General features: G+C 34.6%; 2 protein-coding genes across 3 annotated transcripts; both read left to right on the forward strand.

Moving 5' to 3' along the window:
• Positions 7355-8304, forward strand: LOC104750490 (zinc finger protein 6). Its single transcript, XM_010472290.1, has one exon. It carries the CDS (start codon positions 7486-7488, stop codon positions 8083-8085), a length of 600 nt encoding a protein of 199 aa, XP_010470592.1. The 5' UTR covers positions 7355-7485; the 3' UTR covers positions 8086-8304.
• Positions 8817-11216, forward strand: LOC104750491. 2 transcript variants are annotated; one of them, XM_010472291.2, is made up of 6 exons: positions 8817-9091; positions 9466-9658; positions 9747-9873; positions 9965-10168; positions 10276-10500; positions 10629-11216. In XM_010472291.2, the coding sequence occupies exons 2-6, from the start codon at positions 9468-9470 to the stop codon at positions 10920-10922; spliced, it is 1041 nt and encodes a 346-aa protein (XP_010470593.1). In that variant the 5' UTR covers positions 8817-9091; positions 9466-9467; the 3' UTR covers positions 10923-11216. The 2 variants fall into 2 exon arrangements, with proteins under 2 accessions (XP_010470593.1, XP_010470594.1); XM_010472292.2 differs by having other exon boundaries at positions 8819-9091; positions 10279-10500.

Raw genomic sequence — 14694 nt, forward strand, 5'->3', positions numbered from 1 at the left:
ATATAGACGTGGGTTCATGATCCTCATTTATCTCAATTGTTACCTTGTATGCAAATATTTCATCAATGTCGACATCTTTTTTGTTCCATTGTATTCCATACATGATATAATTGATTAAGATCTCATTATTATCAATACCTTCAGGACCTGGAGGTTCAGCGTCCCAAACCTCATTTGGTGCCTTAGCATTTGCCGTGGCCATGTCTATAATTTCCTTAATTTCGGTTTTACTTGCACCTTTCTTAGATTTCTGAGGGTCTACCTCGTTTTAAACGGGCCTTAGACTCTGTAGCAACTTTGTTATTGTGTTCCTTTTGAACATCAATAAGTACTGGTGCATTACAAGCTGGTATGTACAATTTTGTTACTCTCTTTGGGGGAGCAAAGGAATCCTGCAATTGAATAGCTAGCTTTTGCAAATGTATAATCTTTTGGACCTCTGCATCACAGGCTAGAGTCCGAGGATCTTGCCAATTTAAGGATGTTTGATTCCATGATATTTCTTTAACCAGTTTGTTATTCTCTCCACCCAACATAGGAAATTCGGATTCAGCAAACTTACAATCGTATCTGGCCTTAAATAAATCACCCGTAGTTGGCTCAAGATACTTAATAATGGTGGGAGAATCATATCCAACATATATTCCCATCCTCCTTTGATGTCCCATCTTAGTTCTCTGTGGTGGAGCAATTGGTACATAAACGGCACACCCGAATGTTTTTAGATCGGATATGTCTGGCTTATGACCTGTTAGTAATTGGGATGGTGAATATTTATGTTCACTAGATGGCCTGATGCGTATTAACTCAGCTGCATGTAATATTGCGTGTCCCCAAGCCGACACAGGAAGCTTCGACCTCATAAGTAATGGCCGAGCAATCAATTGAATACGTTTAATGAAGGATTCATCTAATCCATTTTGTGTATGGACATGTGCCACAGGATGTTCCACACTCACCCCCATGGACATACAGTATTCATTAAACGCTTGGGATGTAAATTCACCAGCATTTTCTAGACGTATAGTCTTTAGTGGAAAATCTGGACAGTGGGCTCGCAGACGTATAATTTGGGCCAGCAATCTAGTAAACGCAAGGTTTCTATTTGACAATAAACAAACATGCGACCATCTGGTCAATGCATCAATTAGGACCATAAAATATATAAACGTCTCACAAGGTGGGTGTATTGGTCCACATATATCTCCTTGTATTCTTTCCAGAAAGTTTAAAGTCTCTTTAATGACTTTCACTGGTGATGACCTTATAATAAGTTTCCTTTGTGCACATGCTACACACGTGAGATGTTTAGGGATAACTTTTCTCTCTGTAAGAGTGTGCCCATTTGAATTCATTATTAGCTTACGCATCATGTTAGAACCCGGATGGCCAAGCCGGTCATGCCATATAGTGAATTTTTCATTGAACATCTTGTTCATTGCCAAATTAGCTTCTATCCTATTAATCTTAGCATGATAGAGACCAGTGTCTAGTGCGGGTATAGTCTCTAGGACCTTCTTATGTCCGTGGGTGATTTCAGTAATATATAGGAATTCTTTGTTTCCTTCACCCTTTGTTTCGACATGGAAACCATTCAAACGAATGTCCTTAAAGCTCAATAAGCTTCTCTTTGAGCTGGGTGAATATAATGCATCACTTATTTCAAGATGGGTGCCATTAGGAAATAAAATATGATCATGGTTGTAGCCTTCAACTAGGCTTTCTATACCCACAATTGTACTAATATTGGCAGTTTTCATTATGAGATTAACAAAATATCTCTTATCCTTCAAAATCGTGTGGCTTGATCCACTATCAACCACAAGTATATTCTTTTCCTCAGCCTTTTCTGATATAGACAAGAATTTATGTTTTAAACTTTAAAGTAATAAAACAAGAAAATATATATTGAAGGAAATAATTGAATTTAAACCAAAAATAATAATCCAAAACAAGAATCCAATCGAATGCAAAGCATAAAGTATAAAATTAAATCAAGACCAAATTTGAGTTTTAATTATCCTCTCTTAAACAATCAGAGGTTTCATAATCCAATAGGTCATCCTTCTCATGGTCGAAATCACTTTCACCATCGAGATGAACCAGATTAGCTTCTAGATCCTTTTTCAAATTCTCTTGATAGAGATCAACAAGGTGCTTAGGAGTTCTGCATGTCTCTCCATACCACATCTATGGCAAGTGGACTTGTTCTTATGTTTCGGCTTAAATATCCCGCGGCCTTTACCCCGACCACGGCCGAAGCCGAATCGGTTTCCACGGCCTTGACCACCAAAATTGTGTCCTTGGTAACTACCACGACCATGACCACCACGTCCACTTCTCCCACGGCAACGACCAAACTTGTCCCTATGGACATAGTTAGACTCTTTGGTCTCTTTCGGCTCTTTAGGCTCTTTAAGATTTTTCTTTGCCATGTCAACCTTGTGAGCTTCCGGTAATGGAGTTGTACCCGGAGGTCTCAAATCACTATTCATCATCAATAGCTCATTGTTCTGCTCAGCAAGCAATAAACAAGAGATGAAGCTTGCAAACATCTTTAACCCCTTTTCACGATACTGTTGTTGAATCAGTACGTTATTGGAGTGAAAGGTAGAGAATGTCTTCTCTAGCAAGTCCTCCTCAATAACCTCAATACCACATAACTTCAAAATCGAGACTATCTTAATTAGCTCTGAGTTATACTCATCCTCATCCACGGATTTAAAATCCTGTATCCTTAGGTTTTTCCAATCAAATTGAGCCTTTGGTAGGAGCACCGTCTTTTGGTGTCCATATCTGTTTTTCAACGCTGTCCAAAGGTCAAGAGGATCTTCAATAGTGAGGTACTGGTTTTTGAGACTCTCAGCAAGGTGATGCCGTATATGCATAATTGCCTTGTACTTGTTCTTTTCAGAACAGTCATTTTTCATCCTCAATGCACTCGCAAAGATCTTTTGATTTCAGATTGATCTTATTGTCCAATGCCCCTTGCAAGTAATTATCTCCAGAAACATTAAGGGCAGCATAGGATAGATTGTTGAGCTTTGTCATCTACACAATAAAACATGCATCCGATTATTAGCATGCGGTATTTAAGACCGAACCATGCCATGCTATTACACTCAAATTTTCGTTGTTTAGTATGCATGAAAATAATCCTAGACAAAAATAATCTAGCATGCAAAGTTTTCCTTTTTCTAAATTTTCCTTTTCCTTTAATTTTCCTTTTTCTAGATTAGGATTAAGACAAAAGTTTTAGGGAATGTTTTCTAGGATTTTAGGATAATGTCTAGAATTAATTTGGGATTTACCCTAATTTTGTTTTGACCTTTCATGCAAAACATAGAACAATTCTGATTTTAAGTTCTTAGTATTAGGGTTTGATTTTAAATAAACAATATTAATCGGATTTAAACCTTAGAACAAACAGTTTAAAATTTCCTCTATGAATTTCGATTTTAGGTTTCTAGTTCCAAGGTTCTCATGCAACAAGCAAACAATCAAACATAACCGGATTTTAGGTTTTAACATATTTAGTTTAATTGCAAACATACTAAGCAATCCTAAACCATAACAATCGGATTTTAGAGTTTTAGGGTTTTAGGGTTTTAGGGTTTTAGGAATTCAAAGCTTAGGGTTTTGTTTGTTGATTGTTTACTTGTATATTTTAGGATTCCATTAGATTTAAGAGATCAGGTTCGATTCATAGGTTCTAAGGGGGTTTAGATTTATTTACCTTCCACCGTTTGTAGGTTGACTGGATTTGAATCGGGAGCTAAAGACCTCGGTTTTACCTTTAGCTTGATCACGAACCTCGGCCTAGGTAGGAAGAAGAACTGATCACGAACACAGGTTGCTCACGAACGGTACCCAATCACGAACACGAACGGAAGCTGGTTGTTGGGTTGGAACGAACAGGAACTTTGTGTGCGGCGGCGGTTTAGGTTTTTAGGGTTTTTCTCAGTTGGACTTTTAGAACAAGTCGTACTGATAACGTGTTGTAAACTAGAGAAACTCGAAGGAGAATTTCTCTTCTTATTCTTATTCATTATGTTCGATAATCATACATATATATAGTGAAGGACACAGCCTTATCACTTTAGGAAACACTAAACCGACTTAATACAAAGGAGGTGGCCGATGGGCCTTATGGGCTTAGACGTACATGGGTCGTGTATGGAAATCAACCATCCGTGTTTTACAACATGTTTTATTATTTTATTAATTAATTATGAATGGTTTTGAATATAAGAACCCATGATCTCTTAGTTAAAATTTAATCCTCCAATGGTAGGTTCTAATTTTGGGTCTCTTATTTTTGAAAATATTGTTTTTTTTTAATAAAAAATTGTAAATTAAATATAAGTTGTATAAATGTGTAACCTTTTAAGAATTTATAAAAATAGAAAATATTGCATTTAATTAATTTTTAACATACAAAACATAATAAAAACATTAATACATATTACAATAAAAGTGCAATTCCTAAATGGAGAAAATAATAAATTATAATACTGATTTGCTCCAAATTTTGCCCAAATATTCTCAACCAAATCATCTTGTAATCGTTTATGTTTTTCTCGATCACGAACATCCATTCGAATCTTGAGCATAGTTTCGACACATGAAGGCATGGTTGTTGGAAGCATGTAGTCAACTTCTAAAGCTCTATTTGACTGCAATTGTGCGAATTCATTTTCATCAAACAGAGTGTACTCATCTCGTTCGTCTTCTACTATCATATTATGCACTATGATAGACACTCTCATTATTTTCTCAATTTTTACCTTATCCCAAATAAGAGCCAGGTTTTTGCACCAAAACTCTAAGAATTTAGATATGAACCCCCAATGGGAAAGGTGTAAGCCTACTAAAACTGATATGTACTTCAGTACTTGAACAAATATGGATTTAATAATTATTAAGTGGGTGACAAGAACGATCTATTTGGAAGAAAAGACATACCAAGTTAGCCTACTTATAATAGCCATGATTCTAATTTTCAACAAATGAGTTGAGAAGAATAGTTCCATAAATATTGCTAGTCCAAATTTTAGGTGTCAATATCAACTATAAACTTTCTTTCAGTAATAAGCTAGAGTGAAGAAATATATGCATTTTCATAAAGTCGCAAGTTTCAAGGTAGAGGAGAGAAGCCAAAAGCATAAATGTTCAAACTAAAAGCTCTAACAATGTCATTTTTCAAAGATAGGTAATCAAATTATCCTTTTAGCGTGATAATTTTAATCACGCATATTTTGTACGTGATTCAAATATAACTCGGTATATTTGATTCAAATATAACTCGGTATAACTCGTTCATGGTCACTACGATCATCAGAGAACAACTACATATTCTGAGTAAGGTTCTGAGTTTTCGAGTAAGGTTGTCTACCAATAGACACGAAAACCGGCCTTCAATAATAAAAATAAGCAGAAATATTTGTAACATTTTAAGATGCTTTGCAAGGTAGACAAAAAGAGGCTTGTCAAACAAAAAGTGGACATAACGGATGAAATAATTAGAGTCATGAAGTGTGTCTAGAACGTGAACAACTTTCTTCTCTACTTAAAATTCTTTAGCGAAAGAGACATAAACGAAACACTAATTACAAAAGTAAAAGAAACCAAATATTGAGACAAAATCTTGTTAAAGTGTAGATTAGGTAAGATATTCACTGCAAGAAGCCAAATAAGACATTGCAATGTAAAGGGTTCTGATATTTGTTTCAACACTATCTCATGGTTTTCCAGCGTTGAACTTAAAAAAAAAAAGAAAAAGAAAAAAACACAAAAGTTAACAAATCCCTGACGATGTTTACTGTCAGTATTTGCATAATGTCAGTAAGTTTACTTGATATTAGTTACAATTTTACCCTTTCTAAAACATTTTTTTAGAAAAAGCGTTGTTGTTTTGTTTTTCGATCCAATTTTTGAAACTAAATATTTTCTTTATAACTATTATTTCAGTTTATAATTTAGAAAAATACATTTATGTAGTGGATTTGTAAAAGATAAAAGAAAACAACTTCAATAATTCCTTAATTTTTGTGAAATATATCAAAATAACATTTTTGTGAAACATAGAGAATATTAGCTATTGTTAACAAAATATAAATTGTAACAAATTAATAGCAAAGCGAGTTACAATTTCATCTCTATAATTCGTTAGAAAATCAAATACTACAGAATTGCCGACTACTGCAAACACTTGTAAGAATTAACTTTTCATTCAGAAAATATAATAGAATTCTATGCAACTGTGTTTATGGGTTGTGTCAATTTCATATACATCTAAACTGCAAACATATAGCATATGGGGACGGTTGCATGAGCGCCCATCAAACTCCGATAGTTATTAATAAACATGTATCATAAATTTATGCTTGAAAACCGTATAGTAAATTTGGAAGTACCATGAAAAATAAATAGGAAAAAAATAACAAGGTAGCTGTAATTTATAAACAATCAATTGTATTGTAGGTGTTAAGGAAAAGATAATGATTTAGGTTAATTCAATTGTCAACTAAACACAAACTCGCTAAGTGTGAAGAGGACAAAGATGGTGACAAGTAAAGTTTTTCAAATATCCTAAAAGCAAAGGTCATGCATGAGTTCAGGGGGGTAAGGAAGTATAGGCTTAGTTAATTAATCATGTATTTTACATAATTTAAAAGGGTTTAATCAAATATAAAGTGGTAATAGCATTTTAAAATGTTTAATGATCTAATCACGGTTGTAGTTAGTAAGATTCGGGAAGATCTTGCCATGTCTAAACAAATACTTAATTTCAACGTCAATCACGCCAACACTTTAAACTTGATGTTAATCTATTTTTTAGTATTAAACTATTTTTTGGTAGGACCTCAATTATAACCCGATTTTAATCATTCATAAATGCATTGATCATTATATAAATTAAGGGGGTAGATCAAAGATCTATTCAATAAATTTGTAATCTTATAATTATTTCTACAAAACTAGAAAATTCCTTTATGTCCAATCAACTAATTGAATGGTTCAAATCTCGTGACATAGTTGAAACTTTTAAAAATGATGAGATTATGTATATGCTTATCTTTTAAACTATATAATATACGATCAATGCTTTACGAGGTATGTAGACCTCCTAGCTTTTATATTATTGTTATGTCTATTATGTGTACACGCACACATATGTGGTACATATCATTTTCTAAAGAATTATTAAAAAACCATAAAACTCGGAACTTAACTATTAACCCTATTGTAAACTATGTAGAAACATGCCATAAGCACTCCATAACAAAGTGAGTGGACCAACCTAGACTCCATAATTATTTTTAAATCTCATCTTAATTATAAATATATGCACATGCAAACTCAGGGGTTGATCTCATTTTAAGTCTTTAATCTCATTTTTCCATTTTCAAGAAAACTTTTTATATCTGTCTCTCTCTATCTCTCTCTCTTTGTACATAAACATTTATAGATAAACTCGCATATATGGCGACTGAAACATCATCTTCTTTGAAGCTCTTCGGTATAAACCTACTAGAACCGACGACGTCGGATCAAAACCGGTCACCCCAACCAAGACCCGAATCCGGATCCGGATCCGAGTCACGTAAGTACGAGTGTCAATATTGTTGTAGAGAGTTTGCTAACTCTCAAGCTCTTGGTGGTCACCAAAACGCTCACAAGAAAGAGCGTCAGCTTCTAAAACGTGCACAGATGCTAGCCACTCGCGGTTTGCCACGTCATCATAGTTTTCACCCTCACACGAATCCACTTCTCTCCGCCTTTGCACCGTTGCCTCATCTCCTCTCTCAGCCGCATCCTCCGCCGCATATGATGATGTCTTCTTCTTCCTCGAGTGCTAAGTGGCTTTACGGTGAGCACATGCCGTCACAAAACCCCGTTGGTTACTTTCATGGTGGAAGGGGACTTTACGGGGGAGGGACTGAGTCTATGGCTGGAGAAGTTAAAGCTCACGGTGGTTCTTTGCCAGTGATGAGGAGGTTCGCCGGAGAGAGTGATCGTAGTAACGGAGTCAAGTTAGAGAATGGTATTGGGCTGGACCTCCATTTAAGTCTTGGGCCATGAATGACCCAGTCAAAATTAAAATATTACTATTGGGATTTCATTTTTATAGAGTTTTTTTTTTCTTTTCTTAATTTTAGTTGAAATTGGTGATTACTATTTTTTCTCTTACTTTACCAAATCTCATATTCTATGTATGCGTTTGCTTTCGCTTTTTTTTTTTTTAAATATATTCTTCTTGTAAAAATGCAATGTGAATTATTTACCCTATCATTCTGTTAACTTTGGTTTACTTATTTATTAATTTAAGAATATCAATAATGTTGAGAGAAGTTGATTAGCAAGTTAGTAAGACGCACACCAAGTTGATTTCATCAAATAGAGGGTTTACTTGATCAAGGGCTTTCACTTAAGTGGGAGAAAATGAAAATGAAAATGAAAATGTTATGTTTGCAAAGACACTCTAAATTTTACCGCAATTCTTGCTAAGACCTAAGATGTGCATCCGGTATTTGTTACATTGTAGATTGGTACATTGCTATACCAATCAAGGCGACTAGATCCATCAAAAGGTTTTATTTTAAGTTTGAGATGAAGGTGATGATTTGGTTATGTTGCAAACCACTATTAGTTTTACCGCAATGTATGTTATTATGATGTGAACCCGATTGGACAGGACATTTTGTTATGTTGTTGGAGGAATGAATATAAAATAAGAATACTGAAACAGGACATTTGACTCTCTAACATAATTATGAAGAAGATGACGGAACGTGTGTTGCTTACCCCCTTCATATTCAAGAATCAGAATAACTGAATAAGTATGTAATTTTTTTGTGAATAGTATCCTGCAAAGAAATTGTACCCCAAAATAAAATAAACAAATCAGATCTTTAAAAAAAATGACATAGCCACGAAGTAGCCACGGATAAAAATCATGGCTATGGCTCTGTTCTGTGTATATAAATCTGAAGTAACCCTAGTTTCTTCTATCTTCTTCTTCTTTCTTTCTTCACCTGCCGCCTCCTCCGATCTCACCGTCCGCCGACAAGCCACCTTCTGCACCAAGGTTTTCCCGCCGATCTCTCTCTCCCTTTCTGATTCAATCCCTCTTTTTCGTGTTATCTTGAAACTGGAACTTTCAATTTAAGGGCTTTTCGTGCGTTTCTTTTGAGTTTTGGTGCTTAAGCTTGTGAGGATGATTTAACAACAAGCAATTCAGAATTATATATTCTTCGGTTACATATGTAATCAAACTGATTAGAGTTTTTGGTTATAGTTTAAAATTTTATAATTTGTAGGTTCATATAGTACTTTTTTTTCCTTCCAGAAGTTGCCAATATATAGTTTTGATATGTAATTGTCAGAGTTAGTAAATTATTAGGAATATGATATTGGAATGTTAACACAACATTTTATAGTTTTATTACATATCTTTTGCAGATATGAATCGTCGAAGCGCTTCTCATGAAGCCACTCTTTTCTCACAAGGACCTCGTATGCCTCTCAGAGCGACTAGATCGGCTAGTTCTATTGATGCAAAACAACCTCAACCCAACTTAGCAGCTTTGATAGTTTCGCCTGCCAGGCGAAACATGCCACATCTCCATCCACACAAGCTTAATGGAAGTTTATGGTAAATAAATTTGTCTAAATCCAATATTTGAGTTTTCATTAGTAATTCTTATGTTTTTTATGAATTCTTTTTGTTTCTTTTATGACAGGTTTGACGATGATGATTGCATCGACAAAGACATAACAGCAATATGGCAAGCGGATTTTTGGGGACAATGGTGGAACTATAATATGATCCCACAAAGTACTAAAGACGCTTGGTGGTCTAGTTTTGTGGTATATCTTTATGTATTTTGGCACAAAAATTTAGTTTACATATCTTTTGGAGTTACTAACTATAGCTTAAACCTTTTTTTTTTTTTTGCAGCAAAAGTACTATTGGGATAATGAGCACCACGACGAGGTTTTTGCATGTTGGAAGCACTTGTCCGAGGAGTCGATGGGGAAACTATTTAGCAAGAGGAAGAGATCAGGGAAGAAACTCGAGTACACTTGGGAGACAGAGGTGATGGTTAAGAAGAGCAAAACAGAATTGGATTTGGATAAAGAAGAACTTGTCATGCACCTTACGGTACACAAACAAATTGGCAAAATCGCTCATGAGATGGTTAATACATATTTTTTATAAAGTAAGTTTGTATTTAGTATTTTTAACCCCTTAATTTATTTTTTTCTAAGAAGGTTGAGGCTGGTGAGAAATCATCACCAGCAACGGAATTAGTCCGGATGACCAACACCGAGAAAGATGGATCATTAGTCGACAAACGGGCAACTGTCCTCGTAACAGCGACCGAGACTTTGGCTACCCAACAGTCTACTTCAAATGAATCAGATGCTGTTAGCGAAGCTGGCTCGACGGCCACAGGACCTTCCCGCCATCAGCACAACGTTGCACATTTGGTGGTATTCATTTCTAACCTAGCTAATCTCATTTTAACAATAATGTTCATATATTATATATCTATTTTTTACATTACTAAATAGATACTTGTGTATATTGAATGGTTTTTTCTTTAATTTTTTTTTGGTAGAGTGCTACACCACACAAAGTTGATATGAATAAGTTGGATACCACTTCTCACTATCAAAACTTAGACTTTGATATGAGGATGAGCAGGATTGAAGAAAAAATGAGTTCGTTGAAGCTAGACTTAGAGACATTGAAGCTAGACTTAGAGACGTTGAAGCTAGACGTAAAGGCCTTGAAGCAAGGCATAGACGCACTATTACGAGTTTACGGCATAGATCCTGTTACCCTCCAGCCAATGGGGTCGCTTGCTACACCACCCGAGAACTCTATACCCACCACGGGTCCTACGCCATAAACGGGTCAACCTACCCGAGGGAGGCAATCAACCATGCAAACTATACCCACCACGGGTCACTTGTTACGTTTCTTCTTATCCTGACGACGGACGACGGTGATAAGAGCCACTTTAAGTAGAACTATTATTCCTTTTCTGTGGAAAACCCACCGAGACGAAAGGTTTGGTTCACTTAAACCATCGATTTAATTTCCTTTTTTTTTGTTTTTTCTGATAATCCCTTAATCGGAACTAAACGAGTATGTATATTTGTTTCCTTTTCTGAAAGTTAATTACTCAAAAGTCAAAACCATCTGAGACAAACCAAGACCGGTTCAATTAAACTATATTTAATAGGTTTTGTAATTTTTTTTTTTTTTTCATATACAAATTAGAACGCATATACAAACCAGCTAATAAACCAACAAAATGATTAGAACGCATATACAAACCAGCTAATAAACCAACAAAATGACAAGGAGTGAACATCACAGCATTCTCACCAAATGAGAATCAAAATGGTGATTTACTTTTTCTCGTAACTTCTATTATAGTTGAGTTTTATAAATCTTCATGTAACGAATCAGATTAACCATGACATAAATTTTAAAGGATCTCCAACTTTGTTTTGTATCCTTTAATTCTAATTCAAAGGAACTGTGTATCTTCAAACTTTGCAGACCAAAAATGAATCTGCCATATCCAATTAAATGTCCCAAAAATGATGGTTTTAGGATTTATCAAATGTGTGAGTTTTTTGGTAGTTTCTTTCAAAACAAATGTGTTCGTATGATCGTAACCTTGTGCCCTACAATGTTTTTTTTTGTTAAGAATGTAAATATTTCGTTAAAACGAAAAAAGTTTTGATTATAAACCTATACAAATGGTCTCATAGCAAAAAAAAAAAACATGGAAGCATAAATTGTAGTACACAAATTTTGGTCCATCCACTCGACCAAAGCGTTCAAGCCGAAGGAGTTAGATGAAGCGATGACGATTTTGAAGTTCTATCTAGATAAGTAGTTGAAGTAGAAAGTTGACTGCAACTTGAAAACACTAAATTGCGCTCGACTCTTTCCACTAGAAGCCTTTCACTGGAGGTCCAAAGATGGGCCGTCAACGGCAGAAACTCAAAGTCCTCGATCACATACTCCTCCCGGGTCATGTGAGAGCCACTCGTCAATCAAATCCATGTGCCCAACAATGTTGTATAGCTTGTATCAAACATTAACACTCACTATTTAAATCATTTTCTACCTAACTACCTTATGCCCTTTTGTTTTCCTGCACATGAGCACATCCATCTTGTTTGCGCCTCTGTGTCTGTATTAGTGAAAGAGACATCATAATTACATTTTATCCATCTTTTTTACGGTCTGGTCCAATGTTGAATGCCTTGTTGCTGTATATTTTACGCATATACAAAAATTTGTTGCAGGGGGAACACATCATGAGCTCGAGAGTTTCATATAACAAAGAGAAATTTTGTTGGGAAAGAGAGGCAATTTAGTGTAAAATACTCCAGCCCATGATACTGAAATTGCTAGTCTAGAATTCAAACAAGATTAAAAAGTTCAAGTAAAAGATATCTCTCTTTATTAACTTTAGGAAAACTCTCTCCAAAACCTAAAGCTCTCAAACTCTTAATCTCTTAAGTTGTGCAACAAGTCTGCACCTCCTTATATAGAGAACACCTTGACCAAACTTAAACACATTAGGAAATATATTTAGATAACTCCTAAATACAATTATCTCTAGATAACTCCTAAAGACATTGGTCCTTATCTCTTTATTAAACCATAACTTGGTTGGCTTATGACTCAAGCCATTTCAAGCTTATCCAACATTCACCTCCTTAAGCTTAAAATCAATCTTTGACAAATCATGAACTCCAACAAGGTCCCTCATTTCCTTGAACTTGATCCTTCGTAGAGCCTTAGTGAGTATATCAGCTTTTTTCTCACTCCCTGGTACATGTTCCACTTCTATAAAACCATTCTCTACACACTCTCTTATGAAGTGGTACCTGGTGTGTATGTGCTTGCTCCGGCCATGAAATACTGAGTTCTTAAATACAAGTTCCTCTAGATAACTCCTAAAGACATTGGTCCTTATCTCTTTATTAAACCATAACTTGGTTGGCTTATGACTCAAGCCATTTCAAGCTTATCCAACAGCTAGTCCCCATTTTATTAATCCATGTAAATTTTAACTCAAAAATAATTACTATATGAAATATACCTTTATATAGTTATTGACTTAAATTTCTGGCCTTCTATAGTTGTGAAATTTCAGACATAGCCCACACATACAAAAAAAAAAACTATGGATTAATAAAATTGATTTAATCTATAGTTATTAAAATTGACTTAATCCATAGTTATTGACTATCGATTAATAAAATTGACTTAATCCATAGTTATTGGCTATGGATTAATAATTATATATAATCCTCTTGATATGTTTATATTGCTTTTACAGTTCAATGAATCAGAGTTACAAGACGTTGATTGGATCAGCAAGAATCGCGTCTTCCCACCAAAATTCTAACTTTCATCATCAATCCGAGGAGTCTGATCAAAAATGTAAAGCTGCAACAACACTATCGACAGAGAAGTGACCAAAAATGTGGAAAGTGGCGTGTGAATTAGAAGAAACCGGAGTAGCTATGATTGTAGTCTGAGCGTCGGAGATAAGACAAAGCTCAGAGGCTTTGTTGTAAAGACCCTTACAACGTTTTGAGAAAGCAACCTCTCATGGATCTTTCCTCTCTATCTTCTTCCTTGTATCAATTTTCCTCTTCAACCCACCCATTATGATATTTTTTTTTCTCAAATTCCCAAATCAGAAACGAAGGGAACGAGACAATAAAACAGAGAGTTTTATTGTGTTTGCTTGATGCGAAAGAATGTGAGATATGACACTGTTTCAGAATCAAAATATATATACATATATACTTTTAGTCTGAACTCATTTTCTCCATCCTTGTTATTTTCCTTTTCTGACTCGGCTAATCAATGATTAAACAACCTAGGTAAACCTGTTTTTGCTTTTTTGAAGTCTAATTACTCAATTTTCCCTTTTCTGAAGTCTAATTAATCAAAAATCACGAGAGACGAACATGGTCGGTTCGGTTAAAACATCAATGTAATTTTTTTTTAATGTAACTAAACGAATAAATATTATTTTATGGAAAAAGATTAATAGCTAAATCCTGAATTTGAAACACATATGTTAACCAACTAAACAAAAAGAAAACCGAATTTTGCATGGCTCTCTATATAATACTCCCTCCGTTTCAAAATATAAGATGTTTTAGATAAGTTTTTGTTTTATAATATATGATGTTTTCAAGTTTCTAGGCAACTTTTAGATTAGTTTAGTATTTTATATTATGCAGTATTATTTCTCATTGGTTGAACTTGTTAAAAGTAAAGATTTCTTAATCTGCGTGTTTTAATTAAAACATCATATATTTTGAAACGGAGGGAGTAGAATTTTTGTTTTCTTTGGTGGATTTTTTTTTATATACTGATTTTCTAATAAGTTCAATTAAACCAAATCAAATTATTGTGTACCAAATATGCATAATATTCTCCTTAAACCGATCCGGTCAACGATCAATTAGAATAAGACCGTTAAGAAAGGGTAAAATCGTCAGTACAACAAAACATCTAGGAGCCTCTCCTCTTTGTTTTTCAATCAGACCGTTACGAATCACAAAAAGCAAATTTCAATTTTTTTTTTGGTAAAAAGCAAATTTCAATTTGATAAAAAGTTTCAAACTTTGTGA

Source organism: Camelina sativa, chromosome 16 (assembly GCF_000633955.1).
Source record: "Camelina sativa cultivar DH55 chromosome 16, Cs, whole genome shotgun sequence".
Taxonomy (NCBI): domain Eukaryota; kingdom Viridiplantae; phylum Streptophyta; class Magnoliopsida; order Brassicales; family Brassicaceae; genus Camelina; species Camelina sativa.

Bases quoted from the DNA above. Each gene is read 5' to 3' on its own strand.
- LOC104750490 (XM_010472290.1), top strand. From the start codon at position 7,486: ATGGCGACTGAAACATCATCTTCTTTGAAGCTCTTCGGTATAAACCTA.
- LOC104750491 (XM_010472291.2), top strand. From the start codon at position 9,468: ATGAATCGTCGAAGCGCTTCTCATGAAGCCACTCTTTTCTCACAAGGA. The intron at 10,169-10,275 runs GTACACAAACAA...TTTTTTTCTAAG, and splicing joins AACTTGTCATGCACCTTACG to AAGGTTGAGGCTGGTGAGAA. The intron at 10,501-10,628 runs GTATTCATTTCT...TTTTTTTGGTAG, and splicing joins ACAACGTTGCACATTTGGTG to AGTGCTACACCACACAAAGT.